This window comes from Scyliorhinus torazame, chromosome 16, assembly GCF_047496885.1.
Source record: "Scyliorhinus torazame isolate Kashiwa2021f chromosome 16, sScyTor2.1, whole genome shotgun sequence".
Lineage (NCBI taxonomy): Eukaryota > Metazoa > Chordata > Chondrichthyes > Carcharhiniformes > Scyliorhinidae > Scyliorhinus > Scyliorhinus torazame.
The window spans coordinates 183,620,711-183,644,825 of NC_092722.1; the positions used below are offsets into that span (position 1 = coordinate 183,620,711).

Below are 24,115 nucleotides of genomic sequence, written 5' to 3' on the forward strand. Positions count from 1 at the left end.
AAGAGGGAGTTTGTTTTAGGTACAAAGAACAGTACAGCAGAGGAACAGGCCCTTCGGCCCTCTAAGCCTGTACTGGTCATGAGACCACCCTTGGTCAAAACCCTCAGCACTTCCTAGTGCTGTATTCCTCTATACCCATCCTATCCATGTATTTGTCAAGATGCCATTTGAACGCCGTTAATGTATCTGCTTCCACGGCCTCCCCTGACAGCGCGTTCCAGGCACTCACCATTTTGTTTGTTTATTTATTTATTTTTAAATTTAGTGTACCCAATTCATTTTTTCCCAATTAAGGGGCAATTTAAAGTCACCAATCCACCTACACTGCACATCTTTGTGTTGTGGGGGCGAAACCCACGCAAACACGGGGAGAATGTGCAAACTCCACACGGACAGTGACCCAGAGCCGGGATCGAAACTGGGACCTCGGCGCCGTGAGACTGCAGTGTTAACCACTGCACCACCGTGCTGCCCCACCATTTTGTTTATAGAGGAGGTGAGTAACGCCAAGGCAGAGTGGCAGGTGGATGGTTTTGTTTGGAGGTGGTTGGCTTAGTCATGCAAGTCCTTTTTATGAGTGAGGAAAGTCCTCAGTTAGGACTATCAGTGTTGTGTTTTTCTTTTGTATTTTTGTTATTTTGGGATTATAGAACCTGTGCTTACCTTCTATGAAGGTGCGGTCGGATCATGTTATCCTAGAGAGGACTGGGTTCCTTATGGTTCTTCTTTGTGGTTTGCGGCTCTGAAATTGTTGGCAGGCGCGTGCCTGGGTGTGGTCAGTTAATCCTGTTTTGGCTAATCTTCCATGGGTTGGCCTTCAATATTCATTTGGCTGCGTGGGTAGTGCCCTTCCCTGAGTCGTCCCCTTTTGGGGGCTCACGGTCTGCTGTCATTCTCGAGATAGGATTCTACTAGGGAAGTAGTAACTTGTTGGTTGCAGGGTTTGCGCAAGAGCTTGATGCTGTAGATTGGTGTTATTGTTTCAGGCTTTATTTGGTCCAAGGGTAGGCTGGGTGGAGGAGTTAGGTGCCCTCCTCCAAGTGGTCATATGCAGAGATTCCAGATTGCCCTCCTGTTGAGGCCTGGACTCTCCTGGGGAGAAGTGTCTTGTTTCTGATGAGTATATGCTGTTCTGCCCCTGTACCCTTTTTTGCGAAGGTGTATGGTGCGAGACCTTGTCTCAAATTCTTTGGCATTCTTTAGCTAATCCTGGTGTTTCTCTCTTTTCAAGGTTTCCTTTGCTGCCATGGGTAAGTAGGGTACTGATGCAGGCCCCGATTTAGTATATTGTGTTGAAGGGGTTGGGATCATACCTCTCTCAAGATGTCCAGTAGGTGGGTGTCTTGACGATTCTTTTCTTTGTTGATAGGGTTTCATCAGTGGAGGATGTTGTCAATCTTCCAGTGTCGAAGGGGTCAGAGTGGTACCTCTGATGTGGCTGGAGAGGAGTGAGGTCAGATGTGTAATGACTCTTGGCAGTGTAGTGGGTACCATTGGTTTGCCGGCTCCTGTATACAAGAGTGTAAAATGCCAGGCCATGTCTTGTACTGAGGGTGGTTTCTGTTGCTCCCTTGTGTTTGGGATGTTCCTTCTTGGCCTGGGTTGTCTGGGGAGGCTAAATGAGGTTTCGAATCAGCAACGTTTTCCTTTTTTGTCTTGTGGTGAGGGGCATGCGCCATGCTCATGGCTATATCCAAGTATTCTGAGATCTTCTGACCTTGGTAGTATCTTTTTATCTTGTCATTGTTAGTATGTTGGGAGATACCAACAGCAATGATTATAATCTGAACTAACTCTATGAATATTTGTTTGTCTTCTCTGTATAAATGTGCGAGATGATGATCACTCTGTACTGTGCTGGATTTTAGACATTTGTTGCATCTTGTGGTTATATGTAAAACATCCTGAGGATTCACCTGAGGAAGGAGCAGTGCTCTGAAAGCTAGTGTTTGAAGCAAACATGTTGTACTTTAACCTGGTGTAAGACTTCTTACTGTAAAACATCCTCTTAGAGCTAATATCTTCGCAAACTTTTTCTGTAGTTTATTCTTGTTATTTTGGGGTTAAAGGATCGTTGACTGATTCTTGCAAAGCTATAGACCGGGCTTGTATCCACAAAAAGGATATCATAATGTGTTAATGATGCCTCTGGTATGAAAAGAGTTGGAGAGATATGTTTTGGTGCGTGCCCAAACATAGCACAAAGAATTTATCCTATATTTTTGGGGGCTGTACGAGCACTCGCTGCGGGAAGGTGTGCGCCACGGTACCATGTTTTCATGACCTTGTTCTCTTCTCCCTCATTCTCTAGTTTATCCGTTGGTACATATAGAAACACCAAGTTTAATGATTAAGCTGAACAAACTGTTGTTCTCCTGTCTTTTTCTGTATTTATGTATGCTGAGGATTTGTTGCATTATTTGTAAAAATGGAAAAACTCTAATTAAAAGAAATATATAAAAAAGAAATGTGTTCAGCTTTGATCAATCCTTTCACAGATTTATATTTGGCAAACAAATGATCTAATGACTGTTGACAATATGTATTCATATGTCACTAGACATCTAATGGTATTTGCTGGATATGTGAGGAAAGCTACACTAAATTTACTAAAATTGACAGAAAACAGGTGATTACAGTTGATACATTAGCATGTGAAAAATCTGGCCCAGGTATGATCCCTTTCCCAGGAGAGACCAGGATAGTATTGCATTGTGGGGATCAGTCACCATAGAATCAATTTAATAATAATAATAATAATAATCGCTTATTGTCACAAGTAGGCTTCAATGAAGTTGCTGTGAAAAGCCCCTAGTCGCCACATTCCGGCGCTTGTTCGGGCAGGCCGGTACGGGAATTGAACTGTGCTGCTGGCATTGTTCTGCATTACAAGCCAGCTATTTAGCCTACTGTGCTAAACCAGCCCTTAATTCACAGTTGACATGCATTATATCCAGGTATAAAGACATGGACCAAGAATGGACTCTGTAGCTTTATGTTTCATACTAGTGAGCTGTCACAGGACAATTTTATCATGTGTATAGTTTTCTTTTAAAGGCTGTATTTAGGTTGATGTGCTGTACAAAGCACAAGCGAGAAATATTCATGATTCTTTTGACCTGGGCTTCGCTGCTGTAAAGACTGGCATTGCAATTTCTGTTTGTGAAATTGTATTAAGGATGAAATGAGAAAGGTTACCTCTCTGCCATGTTATTGTATGCTGTACTTTTGTCTTAAATTAAAGAGATTTTGTCTTAAATTAAAACAGAAAATGCTGGGAAAACTCAGCAGATTTGGCTGCATTTGTGGAGAGAGAAGCAGGAGTTAATATTTCAAGTCTGACATGACTCTTCGGAACTTAAAAAAAGTTATGTCGATTTAGGCTTTTAAATATTCCGAGCACTAATACTTGGTAAAGCAAACTTGTCCATGTGGGTGCCACGTTTCAATTTTTCTCACACTCTGGAGAACCGATGAGCAAATTTTGGATAGATGAGTTTCAAAAAAATCTGATGTATGAAAAAATACATCCTGCTGAGCACAAAAAAAGTCTTGACAATAAATTGATAATTAAATAAATGAGTAGGAATTAAAGATGACCATTAGAATGTGAAAGGGTGGAGAGTGTGTGTCCAGCTCACTCCTAATCTCGGTGCTCACTCGCCCTCAGCTCCTGAGAGAATGAGTGAGAGTGCCTGTTGGTGTGTGGTGTGAAGATAGAACATATAGAACAGTACAGCACAGAACAGGCCCTTCGGCACTTGATGTTGTGCCGAGCATTGTCTGAAACCAAGATCAAGCTATCCCACTCCCTGTCATTCTGGTGTGCTCCATGTGCCTATCCAATAACCGCTTGAAAGTTCCTAAAGTGACGGACTCCACTATCACAGCAGGCAGTCCATTCCATACCCTAACCACTCTCTGAGTAAAGAACCTACCTCGGACCTCGGACATGAATAAGAACCTTTAGACTGGGAGTGAGCTAGGCACACACAATCTACTCCCTATAACACCTTTCTCTCTGTCTCATTTAAATGCTTCTTCTCTCACTCAAATGCACTCACTCCCTCACTCAAACTAATTCACTCACTCAAACACCCAATCAGTTGAGGAGGATTGGTACAGTGAGAGTGGAGGGGACACTTGGAGTGAGATCTGAGGCTGAGTGGCACACGTACATGGGTGACCGCCAGGAGGAGCGCCAAGAGTCGGGTTGGAATGGAAGTGACTGGAGTCATTGACAGCCATGGTGAGCAGGGACCCAATGCTCGCAATTCAAGGTGTTTACTGCTTTTCCAATCACCACCTGTTTCTCTGTTTTTCATTATTGAACCTATTAGCAGCAAAGGCGAGAGAAACAGCTGTGATTGGAGGAGCAGTCTCCTGTCGAAATCTTCAATTTACTGACCTGCCTTACAGGCATTGTCACCGATTGACAAAGGGACCACAATGTAGTCCATGGGCCTTGGCTTGTACAAGGCAGTGATAAAGGTATTAACATTAATTTGGTATCGCAGAGAGGATGGCAGTCAAGGGGGTTGGATCTTCCGAATTTACTACATTATTTCTGGGCAGTGAATGAGGAGTTGGGTGAGAAGGTGGGGGCTCCCAGTGGGTTAGAATGGAGGAGAGTTTGTGTAGGGGGTTGGGGGCTGAGGATGTTGGCAACAGCGCCGCTCCCGATGGTCCCGGGGAAATACTCTGGGAGTCCGGTGGTGGTAACGACGTTGGAAATCTGGAGTCCGTTGTGCCAGCACTTTAGGCTGGGAACGGTGTCAAGGGAAATGTCGATTTGGGGGAATCATAGATTTGATCCAGGGAATGGGATGGGAGGAGAAGGAAGTTAGGGCACTAAAGGATTTGTTTCTGGGGGGCCGGTTTGCAGGACTGGGGGTGAAATGTTGGTTGGGGCAGGGGGAAATGTTTAGGTATATGCAGGTCTGAGATTTTGCTAAGAAGGAGATACAGAGCTTTCCGGTGGCACTAGCCCCCACGCTGTGGGAGGAGGTGCTGACGACAGGGGGAGTGGAGAGGGGGATGATGTCGGCGATTTATGGTCTGATTTTGGGAGAAGACATCACTGGAGGGGATTAAGATAAAGTGGGAGGAAGAGTTGGGGGAGAGCATGGAGGAGGGGTTGTGGTGTTAGGTGCTCCAGAGGGTGAATACTTCAACATCGTGCACGAGGTTGGGGCTGATACAGGTGAAGTTGGTGTGTAGGGAGCACCTCACAAAGATGAGGATGAGCTGAGTCTTGGAGGGTGTAGAGGATGTTTGTGAACGCTGTGGGGGACCCCTGCAAATCACGTTCATATGTTTTGGCCCTGTCCAAAACTGGAGGTGTATTGGAGGGAGGTCTTCAGGGTAATCTCCAAGGTGGTGCATGTGAAACTTGAACCAGGTCCCCTGGAAGCCATATTTGGAGTGTCGGACTGCGTATGTTGTTGGTGACTATGTATGGGGTGTTGGTGGATTCCTGATTCTTTTTCTTTGATGTTTGTATTTAAAATGTTGAGGGTTGGTTGGTGGGAGGAAGGGATTGTTGGCCAGGGGATTGCCATTGTATTTGTTACTGTTGATTGTGTGTTGGTGGGTGTAAATTTGGACGAAAATGTGAAAAAAGAGGTGACTAAAAATATTTTTTAAAAAACATTAACTTGGTATCCATAGAGATTTTCTTTCCAAAAGTGATCCTAGCATGTCCTATTGAAATGTTTTCGACTAAGTTATTTGAAAAAATATTCTCTTGTTCTCCGTTTTGTACAATAATTTGTTCCTGAAACCCTTTATAATAAACAGGTTATTTAGAATGGCTGAATCCATTGTATAATCAGGATATTAGAAAACCAGCACAATAAGGGAACAGAAGAACTATTTCAATTTTCAACTCCGTGATCATATCAAACACACTTTGCCTTAAATTATGACTGTTGACTCGCAGGTCTTGTACAGTTAATGACAATCACAAACTCAAGTCACTGATGTGGCTAATAAAACCTGTACTTTTTCTTAAAACTGGGTTACGACAACAGCTCTGGGGTCCAATAAAGTGTTGTTCAAGTGCAAAATCACTCCAATCCACAGAGACAAACATTGTCGTCTTGTTATGATTCAATAGTACAACGTAATGAAGGCATTTTGCAATGTCAGTCGACACGTGTAATGGAGTTTCCTCTGCAGCGGGTTCACCAGGAGCAGTTTTAATATTTAAAGGTAAGTGCAAGAGAGGAGTGCATTTTGTCTCTCCCAAAGCATGGAATGTACTGCAGAGCAACTATAGGCAGCTACTTCAGAGATAATCGGGGTGATTTTGAGCTTGCATTTGTTGCCAGCAGATGTAGGGAAATTAGATTCTTGCTACAATGAGGTGGATAGGAGGTGTACTTCAACACTTGTGGGATAGGGAGGAGAAGGGGACTGCCGGGAAACTTGTATGGTGGGGATCACCACAATGCTTGTGGGGTCCTCCATGTCCGGCGTGGGGAGTTTATTTTAATATGACTTGTTTAAATTTGTAAACCTGTAAGGAAAGGATACTTTGCTCCAGGAATGATTCCACGCGCACACACACGGATATGGTATATTAAAACAAACTTTATTATCAACACAGTATTAAACTACCTTAACATCGCAGAAATATAGCTCACAATTACCAGTTAAACAATGCTCAACAATAAAATGAAACAGTTTAACTCCTGACTGATACATCCTTTATCTCCAATCAAGCAAAATCCACCACATCAAAAAAACATTTTAAAATAAAGTTAGCAAACACAGGATTACTTACTGTTCTCTGAAGAGAGAGAGAGATCCTTTCAGTAAACAGCCTGCAGATCCCTGACTCAGATTAATGCTGAATCTGACCGCCTTCTGCAAAAGCTGTTATTCAGCTCACAGCTTCCAGAAAACAACTAAAACTTACTAGTACAGACCAGGCTGCTCCCATCATTTACATCTATCATCTTTATTCCGTTCAAATCCCATGACCTACTTACTTAAGTTTAAACACTCAGGTGGTGTGGGACTTGATCAAGGTGGTAAGGACGGCTCCACAGCGATTTTATTTAAATAAATTTAGAGTACCCAGTTCAGTTTTTCCAATTAAGGGGCAATTTAGCATGGCGAATCTACCTAGCCTGCACATCTGTGGGTTGTGGGGGCGAAATCCACGCAAACACGGGGAGAAGGTGCAAACTCCACACGGACAGTGACCCAGAGCCGGGATCGAACCTGGGACCTCGGCGCCGTTAGGCAACAGGGCTAACCCACTGCGCCAACATGCTGCCCGTGAAATAAAAAAATTTAAAAGGTGCAAAACTTTTAAATGTTGATGTCAAAAGAGACCTGGGTGTACTCGTAAATGGAACACAAAAGATTAGCATGGAGGTATAGCAAGCTATTAGGAGGTCAAATTACACATTGGCTTTATTCTAAGTACAAAAAGTTTTACCGCAGTGTCACAAGACTTTGGTGAGTATCCCTGGAGTACTGTCTGTAGTTTTGGTCTCCATATCTAAGGAAAGGGTATATGTGCCTGGGAATGCAAAGGTTGATCGAAAGCTAACAAGATTAGTTTCTAGAATGAGAGGTTTGTCCCAGGATGAGAGACAAAGTTTGTAAAAAATATTTTGAGTACCCCATTCCTTTTTTTCTAATTAAGGGGCAATTTAGCCAGGCCAATTCACCTACTACCCTGCACATCTTTTTGGGGTTTTTTGGGCTGAGACCCTCGCAGACTAGGGGAGAATGAGAGACTAAGTTAATGGACCTATTATCTCAGGTTTAGAAGGTGATTTCATTAAAGCAAACAATATTCTGAAGGGGCTTGATAGGATAGACGCTGAGAGGTTTCCCTCTCCCGACCCGGAGATCAAGAACATGGGGACACAACTTCAGTATAAGAGAATCAAACAATTAGGACTGAAATGGCAGGAATTTTTTCCATTCAGAGAGTTGTGAATCTTTCAAATTCTCTACCCCCAGAGGGTTGTGAATCTTTAAAATTCTCTACCGCAGATGGTTGTGGATGCTCCACCATTGGTGATATTTTATTTATTTTCTTTTTTAAATGTATTTTATTCCAAACATATTAAAAAGAAATACAAAAACATAAATAATCTGAGGAACATTCCCCCCAAAACAGTTTTACAGTCTGTACATGTTTTTCTTCTTATTCACCCCACCCCCATCCCACGAACAATTGATCAAACATGGTTGTGAACAGTCCCCACCGTGCCCCAAAGCCATCTGCTGAACCCCTCAATTCAAATTTAATCTTCTCCAACCAGAGGAAGTCGTACACGTCTCCTAGCCAGGCCGCCACCTCCGGCGGTGTTGTCGACCGCCATTCCAGCAAAGTTCTTCGCTGGGCGACCAGAGAAGCGAAGTCCACGACATCAGCCTTCCTCTCAACCATCTGCACCGGCATTTCCGATATCCCAAAAATCGCCACTATAGGGTCCGGCCCGACCTCTGCCTCCACAATCCTTGCTAGTGTCCCGAACACTTCTGCCCAGTATCTTTCTAACTTCTCACGCCCCCAGATCATATGCACATAATTTGCTGGTCCTCGCCCACACGTCTCACAGTCTTCAACAACCTCCTAAGAGAACCCACTCATCCGAGTCATGTCTACCCTGTGTACCACCTTAAACTGCATCAAACACATCCTTGCACACGAGGAGGTTAAATTCACCCTACGCAAAGCCTCACTCCACACTAGCCAACCCATGTTCCCCCTAAATCCTCCCCCCATTTCTCATTGATCTTCATCTCCCCTGCTCCCCCAGCCACCCGTATATGTCCCCTTCTCTGCCCATGACCACGCTTCTCCTCCAACCCTGCCACGTTGCATTTCCCTTTACCTCCCCCTCCCCATCCCCCCCCATAGCCAACCCTCACGGCGGCCTCCCCCACCTCACTTCTGTTCACCAGCATTACCTGCCAGTGTGGGAGCTCCTGTCCAAAGGCTCCTCCTATCTACCCCTCCACCGCTCGTCCCACCCGTTCCTCCTTGATCTGTGTAAGTGGCTTCCTGTGGACCTCCCCCTCCCCACCCAAACAAAGACACATCCAAACCCTCCTCCAAAACATAAACCATCACAGGCGGCAGAAGGGGGTGGGGAGCAATTGCCCCCATACAAACTTATTACCCCTTAACAAACAGCCATCACAATGAAATCCCCCCACCCGAGAAGAAACAAATCTCCCCCCACCCTCCAAACCCCATACTACCCGCGTCCTCCAAACTCTGCTGTGCCAACCCCTCCATCGCCCATCAAAATTCAGTTCTCCCCCAGTTTATGCTCTAATAAAGTCATTGGCCACCTCTGGGGTTTCAAAATAGTAGTCCCGGCATTCATAAGTCACCCACACTTTCACCGGGTACAGCACCCTGCAATGATCTGCTGTCGCTAGGGGGCAGCCTTGGCTCTGTTAAACCCAGCACGCCTTTTTGCTAACCCCGCTCCAATGACCTGGTATATTCAGACCTTGTTGCCCTCCCATTCACAGTTCTGTTTCCCGCTGGCCCACCTCAGGATCTTTTCCTTCTCCACAAACTTGTAGAGCCTTACAATCACCACATACGTTGGCACCCCTGCTCTCGGCTTCTGCCTTGGAGACCTGTGCACTCTATCCACCTCTGGGGCCTTGTCCAGCATCCAGATTTCCTGGGACACTCTCCTGGGACAACTAGGACACTGTTCTCAGAGGATACTAATTGTCCTTGAATTTCAAAGGGTTAAAAGTTACTGTTGTGACAGCATGTGCCAAGACATTTGCTCTCTGGCATTTAGTCTTATAATTATTGAAAGCTATTTTTCTTTTGTATGCTTTAATTCAATTCTGCTCAGCATAGATTCAAAGTATTAAAGAGACTGTTTCTGTGATCTGTTGAGATGAAAATGATTCAAGTCCAGCCAACAATGGGGGCCAGATTTTCAATTTGGCATGAAATCAGAAAAAATATGTGATGCATCTTTGTAATATTTTTGGGTTCCACTTACTTTTTTTAACTCTGGATATATTTAGCTCTAGACAACTCTGATGATCGTCTATGTCCTTCATTTGCCCTGATCTTAAGTTCAAAGCAGAACAAATGCTGGGTCTCAGCATCCTGGCAAATTGTGCCTACAACGAGACAGGTCGTTAATTCCCTCCTTTAGCGTCTTATCAATTAGTTGTCTGGAGTTTTACCTCCAAACAGACATCTAGAACTAAATTATGACTGACTGAGCATGGCAAACTGTCTTGCGTTTAACCCTGTTTCGATCAAAATGAATGATTTTTAAAAAATTTAGAGTACCCAATTCATTTTTTCCAATTAAGGGGCAATTTTAGCGTGGCCAATCCACCTCGTCTGCACATTTTTGGGCGCAGAGGCTAAACCCACGCAATCATGGGGAGAATGTGCAAACTCCACAGGGACAGTGACCCAGAACCAGGATCGAACATGGGACCTCGGCGCCGTGAGGCAGCAGTGCTAACCACTGCACCACCATGCTGCCCTTGAATGAAATTTCTTAACCCTTAGCTAAATTGCTTTCAAGCTGCTGAATGGATTAACTCTACTTTGCCAAATCATGGCAGCTAGGAAACGGAGTTTATTGTGGGTATTGAAGACATTGGGAAAGATTTTTATGCATTTAAAACACATCCAGGGTGAGAGTTTAAATCAGGCTCCAGGGCTTCAGTCTTCCTAATATTTAGTTGGAGGAAATTTCTGCTCATCCAGTACTGGATGTTCAACAAGCAATGAGAGACATTGGGAAGAGCCGAAGTAAATAGTGGTGAGATCCCTGGAGCTGGATGTTATTAGCATACTTGTGGAAGCTGACTCTTCTTCATGTTCAGAGGTAGATAAAAAAATAGGAGTGGGCTAAGGAATTATCTTTGGGGGACACCAGAAGTAAAGATGGAAGTGCAGGAATTAAAGCTATTGCAAATGATTCTCTGACTAGGATCAGAATGGAACCAGGATAATGCAGTTCCATTCAGCTGGAGAGTGGTGGAGAGGATTTGCAGGAGGCTGACCGTGTCAAAGGCTGCAGACAGCTTGAGAAGAAAGAGGAGGAACAGTTTACCTTTGTCACAGTCACATAAGAGGCCATTTGTGACTTTGATAAGAGCTCTTTCAGTACTGTGGGCAGGGCAGGAACCTAGGAAGAATTCATTCAGAGATTTTGGAAAGATGGGCACAGGAGGCAACCAAAGAAAAGAGACAGCTTGCCCTCTGGTCCTAGACTCTCCCACAAAGGGAAACAACCTTTCAGCATCTACCCTATCAAGCCACCTGAGAATCTTGTGTGTCTCAATAAGGTCGCTTCTGATTCTGCTAAACTCCAATACGTACAGGCCCAACCTACTCAATTTCTCCTCATAAGGAAATTCCTCCATACCCCAGGATCAAACTAGTTAACCTGGAATGGATCACCTCCAATGCAAGCATATTTTTCCTTCGATAAAGAGACCAAAACTGTTTGCAATATTCCAGGTGTGGTCTAACTTGTATACTCTCTATTTTTATACTCTATTCTCTTTGAAATAAAGGCCAGCATTCCATGTGCCATCCCTATTACCTGCTGAACTTGCATGCTAGCGATTTATGCACAAGGATGCCCAAATAACCCTGCTGCAGTTTTCTGCAGTCTTGCTCCATTTAAATAATATTCAGCTCGTTTATTCTTCCTACCAAAGTGCATAACTTGACATTTTCCTGCATTATATTCTATCTGCCAAGTTTTTGGCCTCTCACTTAACCTGTCTATTTCCCTCTATAGACTCTGTGTCATCCTCACCACTTGCCTTCCCACCTATTTCTGTGTCATCCGCAAACTTGACAATAGTACATTCAGTCCCCTCGATGAGACTGACATCCTGTTTTATCGGGAGGCCTATGCAAGTGTGCCTGTTTTTTTTACCGTTGAAGTATACTGTCTCATAGGCGAACCTTGTGAGGCGCAGACAAAACCTCTGGATTCTGGGAGGAATCTTTGCTAGTTCCTTGTCATGCAGGATGAGAACTAGTGCCTTGTAATCTGTTTCAATTATAACCTTGAAGTTGGTGATATCTGAATCTGAAAAATTCTTGTCTGGCATGTGACTGTGAGGGCCTCCTTTTCTCTGATGATGTATCTCATTGCGGTATTAAACAACCCTCTGGATACGTGGTACACCGGTTGGTGACTTGCATCCATAGGTCCTGGAACAGTACCGCTCCCAGGCCTGTGGGCAGGGCTGGGTCTAGTGAGCTAGAATTTCAGTAGAGAGCAACATTGGGGGTTTAGCACATCTAACTCGCTGGCTTTGAAAGCAGACCATGGCAGGCCAGCAGCACGGTTCAATTCCTGTACCAGCCTCCCTGAACAGGCGCCGGAATGTGGCGACTAGGGGATTTTCACAGTAACTTCATTTGAAGCCTACTTGTGACAATAAGCGATTTTCATTTCACTGCTTTGATGCAAGTGAAACTTCTGTTCATGGAAGTTACAGTTTGATGCTTGGTTTTCCTTAAGCAGGTGGACGCAAGAGTTCTGTGATCTGTGCCAAATTCGGTGCCAGCTGATTCACCATTTCCAAAAATTGCTGGAGGCCTGGAATTGAGGATGGGGTTGGAAACTCACTGATCGCCTTGTTTTTTTTTTTGTTGGTCTGCCGTGATGTCTTTATTGCTGACAATGTGACCCCAGAATCGAACTGATGTTTTGGAAAACTCACATTAATCAATCAGCGGCAGCCCTGATTCCTGTAGGCGCTTTAAGAAAGCTGTGAGTCTCTTATCATGTTGCACCGTGCAGTAATATATTGTCCATGTGCAAATGACTCCCTGACGTTCCTGTAAATTGGCTAAATCATACATGGGAATATTCCTGGCAGCGGCGTGATTCCAAATGGCATGTGGTTAAACCAGAATCTACTGATGGGGATACTAAATGTTGCCAGCAGCCTGGACTCTTCGTCAAGCGGGAGTTGCCAAAAGCCAAATAGATGGTCCAGCTTTGAAAATATTGTGCCCTTCGCGAGTTTAATCAGGCCCTCATCCACTGAGGACATGGAATGTACTTATCTGGCTACAATTTTATGAGCTGTGTCATGTTGACGCAGATACGATGGATGCATTCAGTTTTGGGACTGGGACCACCCTGGAACAATGTAGTTGGTTGTGTGACTGGGGCGATGACTCCATGTTGGTCATCTCATTCAGCTGCTGATGTAGCTTCTTTATGAGTGGATGGGAAATACTGTGTGGTGTGAATAGGCACACAAATTTAGTATCCTCTCAGTGTGATCTTGTGTGCAATTTTCAGTTAGCCAATCCTCTGAAGTTTCAGCATCTCACATTTGTAGATGGAGCCAGGCCCTTTTTGACAGACCTAGTCAATCCTCTGTGTAATGAAAGTTCAACTCAGGCTTGAGGCTAAATAATGAACAGACCTAGTTGTGGATCACAAAGAAGGTCTCCTGGATTTATTTATTCTTGTATCGCAAAGTCCACCTGCATACCGCCTTTCCCGGGTGGCTTTAAGCCTGCTGCCCTGTATAGGGATGTAGTGGACGGCGTCAGCCACTGGATCACCATGAGTCACCAGCTAAGGTTCTTTGTCTGACAGGACTGTTACGCTGACTCCTGTGTGTAATTTCAAATTTCTCAAATGGACATTGACAGAAGTTTCTGTGTTCCATAATGATCTTTGACCTCACCCAATAAGCATGGCTGTGTATCTTCTGGGTTTGAAGTCTCAAGCTCATGAATAGTCATAAGCTGCCAAATCTGCCGTTGGAACTTTTTCTTGGCGATTTTTCTGGAGTTTTATTCCAGGTCAGTGCTTTTTTGAATTTTTCCACAATCTTTGAGTATTTCGGCCAGAGGACTGGAGAATTGCAAATGTTGCGCCATGATTCAAAAAAGGATGTAAGGATACCCCCAGTAATTAAAGACTAGCCCGTTTAACGCTGTGGAGGGCAAGCTTCTCAAAATAATTATTCGGGATAGAATTAGTAGTCACATGGAATGTTGTAGGTTAATTAGAAAGAGCCAACATGGATTTCTAAAGGGAAAATCATGGGCATGATTTTCCCACTGCATTGTGCCTGGCGCTGATCCCGTTAAATCGGGTGAATAGTGGGAGAGGCCAAAAACGGGACTTGAGCCCGGCACCAAACAGCTTGCCATTCTCCCACCCGCTACCGATGGCGTGATCAGGATCTTGCCGAGAAAGGGTGAGAATCTGATTAAACCTAATTTGCATTCATTTTAATCCCATTTGGGAGACCATGGGCGCAAGCTACTGGCCTCATCGCACCCAACCCATTGACGCAACGAGGCAGTGCCTCTTGCGAGATTTACAACTCTCATTATGCCTCGAGAGATCTAACAAGATCTCAATGGGCTAGATCCAGATTTTCATATTCAAGTGAGCAGCTACCCAAGATGCAGGATCACAATGCCTCACCTCTGAGACCCTGCCATGGCGCAATTTAGCAATGGTTTACGCAATCATGGACCAGGTGCAACCAGTTTGGGGGGGGGGGGGGGGGGGGATATCTCAGGCGATCGGAGGCCCCCGAGTGCTCGAGCTCTGGGCAGGATGGTACCTTGGCACCCCTGATGCACTTACAGTGTCACCCTGGCACTACCAGAGTGCCCAGGTGACGCTGGCAGTGCGCATGTGCCAGGGATCGGGCCCGGGGGTGCCACTGCCCTTATGAGGTGGGGTGCGACCTTCCTGCACAGGCGAACTGAGCTCGTTAGTGCAGGAAATGAGTCTGTGCGACCTCGACGGGGCATTCCTCGCCAAAAAAGAAGATTCCCATTTAATAGCAGGGTCGTTCTCAGCAATCTGTTTTTCCCTCCGTTAAGTGTTGATGCCAGTACTGAATTGCGTGCAGTTTGCACTCACATTGGGGCCGTTATTCTGGAAGCAATTCAGGACATGCTAATGGGCCAGCACTCTGCTGCCGCGAATTCTGAGCAATTCTCGGCCCAGTGGGCGTTCTATCTGCCGGGGTCGGAGTTAGCCCCAAATAGCCTGCCAGCTGGAGCTGTTTTTAAGCGCTCAATTTACAACACACTCACTGCAGCCACCAAGGTGGCTCAGAGATGACCTGCCCCAAGAGGTGGACCCACAGCTCCATGCCAGTGAGGAGCAGAGGGACACCCTCTTCCCCACGGTGGGCTGGAGACTCAGAGCTGCCCTCCTGAACACTGCCTAGGAGATAGTGGTAGAAGCAGTCAGAGCTGCCAGTCTCACCAGGTGATCCGGAGGGTGGGGGTCACTGATGAGTTCTCTGCCCTGAGAGGGGCAGAGAACCGGAGGGTTCCAAAGGCTGTGGTGCAGGTGTCCTATGGTTGGGGTGAGCTCTGCTGATCCCCTGCTTCCTGTGCAATGATACAGTGCTTATGAGGAGTGCCAACACCTGGTAGGCTCCTGATTGAGCTTGACCCTTGATGATACAGCTGGGGTATGAGGGTGTTGAAAGGGATGGCTCCCAGATGACCAGAGGCCTTCTGAGTTATTAAAGGACAAGGCAGCCCTCACTGCTGCTCAGCAGTGTAAGCAGCCAGGAGCCTGTAGCACCAAAGGGGTGTATTTAAAATACAGACCACAGCAAGGCGGTCTGAGCCAAGCAACCCCGATCCCAAGGGGGATACCCCATTTCCACAGACATGGCACCAAGTCAATACCCGCTATTGCCCCAACCCAGGCAACCATCCCCCAGCAAGTTCGACAGTTTTCAATGGTTTTTCAGTGTTTTTTTAGCCTCCCACTCCCCCTCTGCAGCCATGGCGCCAAATAATTCACGCCTGAGAGGAATGGAGCATTGCAGAAGGAGGAGCATAGTGTGTGCAACCCACTAATCAAATTTAAATGCATGCAAATGTTGGTTTTGCAAGCTGCAGCCGGTGCAGGGCACAAACCTCGTTATCCTTATCCCCACCAGCGAGGGACCAGAGCATGGCGCCCGAATCGACACGGGGGCAAGGACCTTGATTTTGGCCGAACGCCCGATCGCAGTTTGCAGCATCGCGAGGCGGAGAAGTTCGCCCACTGTTTCACTGTCTAACGAAGGAAATGTAGTGAAGATAGAGTTTCATTGCAGTAAACCTTTCAGACAAATAATTTGGGAGGAGTGTGGAGGATGGTTTAGACTCTCCGGAGTACATATATTTTCAAAAAAACTTTGATGTAACTTGCTATTCATACATGCAATCAACCATAAACGATGGAAAATGAAGTACACCCTATTCCACTTTAAACTCTTTTTTATCAAACAGAAAACACATTATGCAGTGGTGACCATGTCTCTTGGCACAGTCCCTTGGACAACAGTGAATCCAGAATCCAACACATGCTGCTGACAGAGGACCCGCAGCTGCAACCTGTGCATACCCCCTTTGGAACAGTTGCATTTCTCCAGGTACTGGCTCAACCAAATAATTTGTTCCAGTATTGACCACGAGGGGCATTCTGCAGTTTACAATAGTAATGTTGTCAGGAAAATCACAAAGAATCTTTTATCCTCCTACCCTTGTCCTGTCCCAACCTCTGTGTAGTTATAATACTTGAACTTTTTTTGAATTTTAAGTTAATGTTCATGCTTCAGTCGAATGTCTGTATGAAACCAATTGTGCCAAAATATGTGTGACCTTTTTAAAATTTGAGACAGCTGGAAAAGCTGCATTTCTGAGATCACTGGAATTTCTATCTTTTTTTTCCTTTGTGTTCCATGCTCGGCTCACCATCAACTTTCAGAGTAAATAATCTAGCTATTACAATAAAATAGTTATCAGATCACAAGCTGATGTTTTCCAAAACATCCCACAAAAATATTGATCTTTGTTCTAAGTGACTTTCATTGAGGTGACTAATATTTTCAATGATAGAATCCTATATGATTATTTTGCTTTATTGGCTGCTTTGATTTTTCTTTTAAATTCGCATGGTTTTGTTATCAATTTTGCTTGCTTTAATATGTTCTACTCCACACTTAGGCAGCCCAAAGACAATAACTTGGGTTAATTTATTGTCTTTAATATAGATAATGCCCCAAGGTGATTTGTGAGGTGGGCTGATGGGAATAAGTCAATGGAATAATGAAGTGGAGCCAATATATGATCGAGATGACCAAATATTTTGACCAAAATGGTAGATTCTGAATAAACTTCTCAAGGTAGAGAGGGAGTTTTGGAGTAGGACCACAGAAGGTTTTCTCACTAATGATGGAGTAAAGGGAAAAGAAGACAAAAATGGTAAAGAGTTGAGTACCGATGGGGCTATAACACTGGACGTGATTGCCAATTTCGTGGAATGTGGGCAATCCTGGCACGGCTAACATTTGTTGCCATTCTCTTTTTAAAAAAAATTTAGAGTACCCAATTCATTTTTCCAATTAAGGGGCAATTTAGCATGGCCAGTCCACCTACCCTGCACATCTTTGGGTTGTGGGGGCGAAACCCACACAAACCCGGGGAGAATGTGCAAATTCCACACGGACAAGGACCCAGAGCCGGGATCGAACCTGGGACCTCGGCGCCATGAGGCTGCAGTGCTACCCACTGCGCCACCATGCTACCCCCGCCATTTATTCTTGCTAAGCTATTTCAGAAGGCAGTTAAGAGTCAACCATATTACTGTGCACCTGAAGTCACATGTATGCCAGACCAGTAAGGATGGCAAAATTCCTTCCCCAAGGGGCATTAGTGAGCCAGATGGGTTCACACCATTCGTGAGAGACAAGTTTTCAATTCTAGCTTTTATTATTTGAATTTAAATTCCACCAGCTACAATGATGGGATTTGAACCCATGTCTCCAGAGCATCAGCCTGGGCGTCTGGAATACCAATTCAGTGACATTTCCACAACACTGCTTTCACCCCCTATTGGAGGGATCACCCCCTATGAAAATGAGGATTTTACATTGATGAATTAAATATATGTCTATCAGAACAGGGATGATAGATTAAATGGACTCTCCAACTGATCTTTGGACATGTTGACAGCAATGGCTGGGAGTTTGTAAAGAAGGATATTAGAAAGATTGAATTTGTAAGTGATGAAAGGATGAATAAAGGTTTTGGTGGGGATGAGGTACTCTGGACAGAACCTAGTTTGAAGTAAGTGACCGAGCTAGGCTCAAAGCTGTGCTTGTGAATGTCTAGAGCAATTCATTTTACTTGATTTTTAACATTTGTTCATTTATCACATAGAGAGTGCCTGATATTTGCCATGACTGAACTGGAATTTGCCATGTAGAGAATGTAGGGCATAAAAAATTGTGGACCCTTGCTGCCTAATTTTATGCTTTGAATTTTGGCAATGCTAACATAATCAGGAGGCACTTGGCTAGTCCTCAGCACTGTGAATGCCATTGTGTACTCTCTGGCTTTTAGAACTGCTCTCTAACACTGGGATGACTGAAAACCTGGTCAACAAAGTATGTTTTTAAGGAGCCTTTTAAAAGAGGAAAGAAGGTAGTTTGACAAATAGACATGGGAGGAAATCCCTGAGCCTTGTACTAGGCAACCGAAGGCACGACAGCCAATGGTGGATTGAAAACTGGGGATGCACAAGAGATCAGAATTGCAGGAGCACAGAGGTCTTGTTGTGTTGTAGGCCTGGAGGAGGTTATAGAGATGGCGGGAGGTGTGGGGTGGAGGGGAGAGAGGGGTGGGGTGTGGCAGGAGGTGTGGGGTGGAGGGGAGAGAGGGGTGGGGTGTGGCAGGGGAGGGGGGCGAGATCATGGAGGGATTTGAAAACAAGGATGAGAATTTTATAATGAAGGCACTGACAGACCTGGAGCCAATGCATATTAAGGAGTGTAGGGGTAATATTCTGAGTTAGGATACAAACAGCAGCGTTTTGAATGAGTTCACATTTACGGAAGTTAGTAGTTGGAAGACGAACCAGGAAAGCACAAAAATAGGTAAGTCTAAGGGGCGGCACGGTGGCACAGTGGTTAGCACAGCTGCCTCACGGCGCCGAGAACCCGGGTATGATCCCGGCCCTGGGTCACTGTCCGTTTGGAGTTCGCACATTCTCCCCGTGTCTGCATGGATCACACCCCCACAACCCAAAGATGTGCAGGGTAAGTGGATTGGCCACACTAAATTGCCCCTTAATTGAAAAAAATAAATAATTGGGTACCCTAAATTTCTAAAAAAAAAATAGTTAAGTTTCGAGATAACAAAGGTATGGATGAGGTTTCAGCAGCAGATGAACTGAGGTGAATGCGGAAAAAGATGATGTTATAGAAGTAGCAGTAGGTAGCCATGGTGATGGAGAGGATGTGGTCAGTAATTGATCTCAGGGAAAATTGGGTGCCAAGGTTTGGTTGGGCCAAAAACAGTGGTGAGGGACGGAGTCGGTGACCAGGGAATAGAGTTTGTGTTGAGGACTGAAGATATCACTGTCCTCTCTGGCCATTGGTTGTCTGCCCAAATTATAAAATACTCCCCTAAAGTATCAAGTATTTTGGGAACCTACTAAAGTTTGTGGTCTATTTGACATCCCTATGTCCAGTTGTTAGGTTCCAAAGCTACTTGAAAATTTATCATTGACTTGAAATTGATGTGAACGACTGTTTGTGGCTGAGATTTAAGTGAGAACATTGTGAATTTGTGGGATTAATTGTATTTTGGCTTATTAAATTCAGTAAGGTTTACTTTCGTGGGCTGTTTTGTTAAAGCAGCAATGCATAGCACCACAGAGTGGTGAGATGTGGATTTTCACCTCTGATCTTCCATTGCTGCAGAGAAGCAGATTTCAAAGGGAGTGAGAGCCAGAATGTTTCTCTTATACATGCCCCTGATCACAATTTTATGTTTATCTTTGAAGAAACCGACAAAGGTTAATTCCCAATTTCTCTTATTGGTCATCTTTCAGCAGTTGTCCTTTAAATTGCTGTTTGACACAATAAGGGGGCTGCATTTTAAAAAAATTGATTATGGTGTAGGAGAAACTGGGCTAAGCAATATGTAAGAACGTCTTAGCCACATCTGCTCTTTTAAGGATATTCTGAATTGTGAAACTATCTTTTTTAATGCAACATTCTAATACCTAATAAATGTAATCGTTATTAGATAGCCAGATTTGATCACCTGTCTGAGTAAAATAATGTTTTCTCCAATCCCATTATGTCTTCAATTGCATGCAAATTAACTCCTCCACCCTCTATGCTCCATGAAGAGGTAGACTTATAAATGAATGAGGTTTAGTATCTATCTCTTCCACCCCACTCCCAAAATTGAAAGAAAGGGTTTGGTTTGCTCATAGCTGAATTGTACAGAATTAATAATATGTAAATGATAACCTTGTCAGTGGCTCACATACCTCTCTGGACACGTGTCCAATTTGTAAAAGTGCTGTGCACTGTAAATCTGAGTGCCATAGCAACATGTATTTTTAAAGCATGATGAGTTTTCTGTAGATATTGCAACAATCTGCTGTAATTTTCAATCTTCCTGAAGACGGGAGGTATTAGATTTATTTTATTTATCTTATTTTTATTTTTATCTTATTCTGAAAATATATAATTTCATGAGCATTATTAAAAACTAGTTGTAATAATGAAAATTATGCTTTTTGTGAAATTGTATTCTGTGATGAAATTTTAAACTATGTTTTCAACTGCTTATGCTTATTTTTGGCATGTCATTCATGGTCCATCTGGTAAATCAGTCATCTATGTATAAACTTAAATCTACTCCAAGCTTAATCAATGATTTTTAAAACAATGAGCATTAAGGTGCAAGATATTGCATTTATGACCATTTTAAAAATGGAAGACTTTTTGTTACCAGATCATTTTCTTTAAAAAGCCTTCAGTCCCAGGAAATTTCAGTAAAGTTCTTGCTGATGTCCATTAATCCAGCATAGAATATTGACATTTTGGTAATTTTGATTTGAGAATGTTGTTTGATTTTGCCTTCTTTATATGCTCTTGTACAATTAAACATTGCGAAATTGTACAAATTAACTTTTTAAAATTTTCCAACCCTGATTAGATTGTTGGAGTTTGTACAGAAGAACTTCAAGCAGCGCAGCAGTGGAATGGCCAAGGAATTTTGGAGCTTCTCCGGACTGTTCCTGTGTAAGTAATTTGTAAGTCTTTCATCCACAATTTGCAAGATGCAGTACACTGAGAAAGGTGAAATTACTTATTGTTAGATTGTCTGGTTTACTGAGTTGGGTAGATTTTTGGACACTTAAGAGAATCCAGGGATAGGGTGAGAAATGAAGTTGAGCTAGATGATCAGTCAGCGTCTTATTGAGTGGCAGAGCCAGCTCAAGGGATTGCATGGCCTACTCTACTCCTTTCTTTTTCCTTCGAAAGTATTTGGAAGATATAATTACACATTCTACCTATTTCATGTGAAAGTGAATTTAGTTTTTGATTCTTATTTAAGTAAATTCTATAAACAAATTTGTTGTGCATTTTCTTTGTTTTTTAATTTCTACCTACAGCTCAACTGCCCACCATCTTGAAGAATGGGGTGGGTGAATAGAAGAATGAGTTTCATATAACACTCTTTTTAAGAAACTTGTGAATTTTGATCAGATGATCATCTCCCACTCAATTGTATATGAGGCCTTGTCCTCAACAATAACCTTAGTTTTTTTCAGATCATTTTTGTTTGTTGTTGATGCACACATTTCTGTGCTGTAAAATTAAGTTTTAAAGTACACCTGTATACAATTCTGGTAATTCTGTTAACACTTTGACATATAGTTTACAATGTAAATTTTTTGAATAATGTTACTTTAGAGCTGGTTTAGCTCAGTGGGCTAGACAGCTGGTTTGTGATGCAGAACAAGGCCAGCAGCCCGGGTTCAATTCCCGTACCAGCTGAGAATTCTGAATTATCCCTTTGTGTACCCGAACAGGCGCCGGAATGTGGCGACTAGGGACTTTTCGCAGTAACTTCATTGCAGTGTTAACGTAAGCCTACTTGTGACAATAAAAATCATTATTATCATCATCTAGGATAATGCAAATTTTCCAATTATTGGTACCTCATTATTGACCCAGTGGGTGGGACTATAACAATGGACTAATCTTTGCCATCATTCGATACCAGCTCCCAGATTCAGAATTTATGTGGAATATCAGGCATCCTTCCTAGTGACAAATCAATACTGTTAGTTACTCTTTTGTATCCTGAATACAACTATTAGTAACAGATTTATGCAAGTTATATTTCTGGCATTGCTGTATCTTGGCAGAAAATTCATAAATAATGTAATCAAGTGAGGTGATAATATTTCATATTGTGTGAACCTCATGAAGGAATTATGTTCTTAGATGATTATGCCCTTTTTAAAATGATCATCCTTTTGTTTAAATCTTTTTATGGTCTCAATCCTTTCTAGCCCTGTAACACTCACGCAGCTGTACAACTCAACTCGTCTTTCTTTATCACCCTCTCCACCCCCCCTCCCCCGCTAGCTGCCCAAACTCAATATTTCTCTTGTACATATTCCCCCTTTGTGAGTCCCACCATTGATGGTTGTACCATTGAGGTTCTATGCTTTGAAATTCCTTCCCTAAACCTCTGTACCTCCTTAGAACCTATCTCTACTAAGGCTCCATGTTCATCATTGTCTGATTATGCATCTAAGAAGTGCCTTGAGATTTTTAATGTTAAAGGTGCTGTACAAATCTAAATTATTGCTATAATATCCTGACTTTATGGAGAGATTTTAATTCTTACAAATAACAAGGAACATTATGCCTATCAAACAACCTAACATCTTGTGTGATTTTCTATGTCTTGAATTTCAAATCACTTATTCAGTACCGGATACTTAAGAGTGAATGGGTTAAGTGTTATACTGTTGCCAGAATGAGGACTATATATATATTTCTCTTTTTCATTAAACTTTCTACCTAGTAGGCCACACAAAGAAGCAAGAAATTACGTCTATACATAGCCAAATCTTGCATTTCATCAATTGCATGTACATTAGCCTCATGGCTAGTTGAGGGTATTACTGAACTTGGGAAGAAGAAGTGAAGTGAAAGTTAACTGCATTCACCCATCCTGATCCATGTTTTTAGAGTGATGTATTAGATAGCATTACAAGGCATGGGGTGCATGTTTTTTGGAATTTCTGAAGTATTGATGATACTTATAAACTTGCCTGAGAACCTGGTGCATTCCTCGCCGTCATGATCAATGAGCAAACCAGTGTAATATGATGGTGAATGCTTAGTATTGATTTGCACAACTGAAGACAAAATCTTGAAGCTATTAGTCTGGTGATGCAAGAGGTATATGTCTCAATTGTTGATTTATATCTGATATTCTGGAGGGTTCTACACCCTCCTAATCCGTTCTTCTGACATTCATCTGCTTTTCTCTCTTTTGAATATATTGTGTCGTGCTAAGTACCTTAATGTCAACTTTTGTGTTATACTAAAGGATTAACTTCTGTACTGAAGAGCACAGTTAACAGGAACCTTACCATGTAAAAAATCTAATGTCCAGTTATAACCTTAAAATCAAAGTAACAATGGCGCCAAATATAAACTGTGTGCATGCAGGCCATCTTTTTTAGGGTCTAGCTATATAGGCACGCTAAATTAGACAGTGGGAAGATCTGTAGCTAGTTTGGCAAAGATGTATTTGAAAATGTAATAGACACAATTCTCTTTCATGCTAAAACTGAAAATGGTAAAAACAGCTTTCATTGGAGGAGTATGAAATTATCATATGATGTGAACAGGAAACATTTTAAATCCATTTTTAATTTTCAAATGTAGTACCATGCAAAATGGAGCTGTGGGAATATGTCTTATTTTTATTACTATTCCAGTTTGCAGTCCTTTTATCATGTTAAATTAGGGGACAATCCATCACTATTGGGCAACCTGACATTTTCTGAAAATTTTAAAATTTGACTAGAGAAAGAGTAAAAGATTGTGGATGAAATTTTCTCCTTTTTGACCATGTGTCAACTCAGATTGGAAAACAGTGTGTAGCCTGCTGGCCGGCTTTTCCTACCATACTTTATGACAGATAGTTAAAAAGAATCCTGGAGGCAGGTCCTATGATGTTGTGCTGCAGAGCCCATCCCACAAGCAACCTCAGTGCCTGACAGATTGGGTCACCCAT

The 24,115-nt window shown here is 43.2% G+C and overlaps 1 protein-coding gene across 2 annotated transcripts in view; it reads left to right on the top strand.

Annotated features, from left to right (window-relative positions):
* The window catches only part of sufu (suppressor of fused homolog (Drosophila)), a 174,358-nt gene that overhangs the window by 76,577 nt on the left and 73,666 nt on the right, over positions 1-24,115 (top strand). For both annotated transcript variants that reach the window (XM_072479578.1, XM_072479577.1), the window contains exons 4-5: positions 16,277-16,419; positions 21,005-21,090. In XM_072479578.1, coding sequence (XP_072335679.1) covers positions 16,277-16,419; positions 21,005-21,090 — 229 coding nt within the window. The remainder of the gene's footprint in view (positions 1-16,276; positions 16,420-21,004; positions 21,091-24,115) is intronic.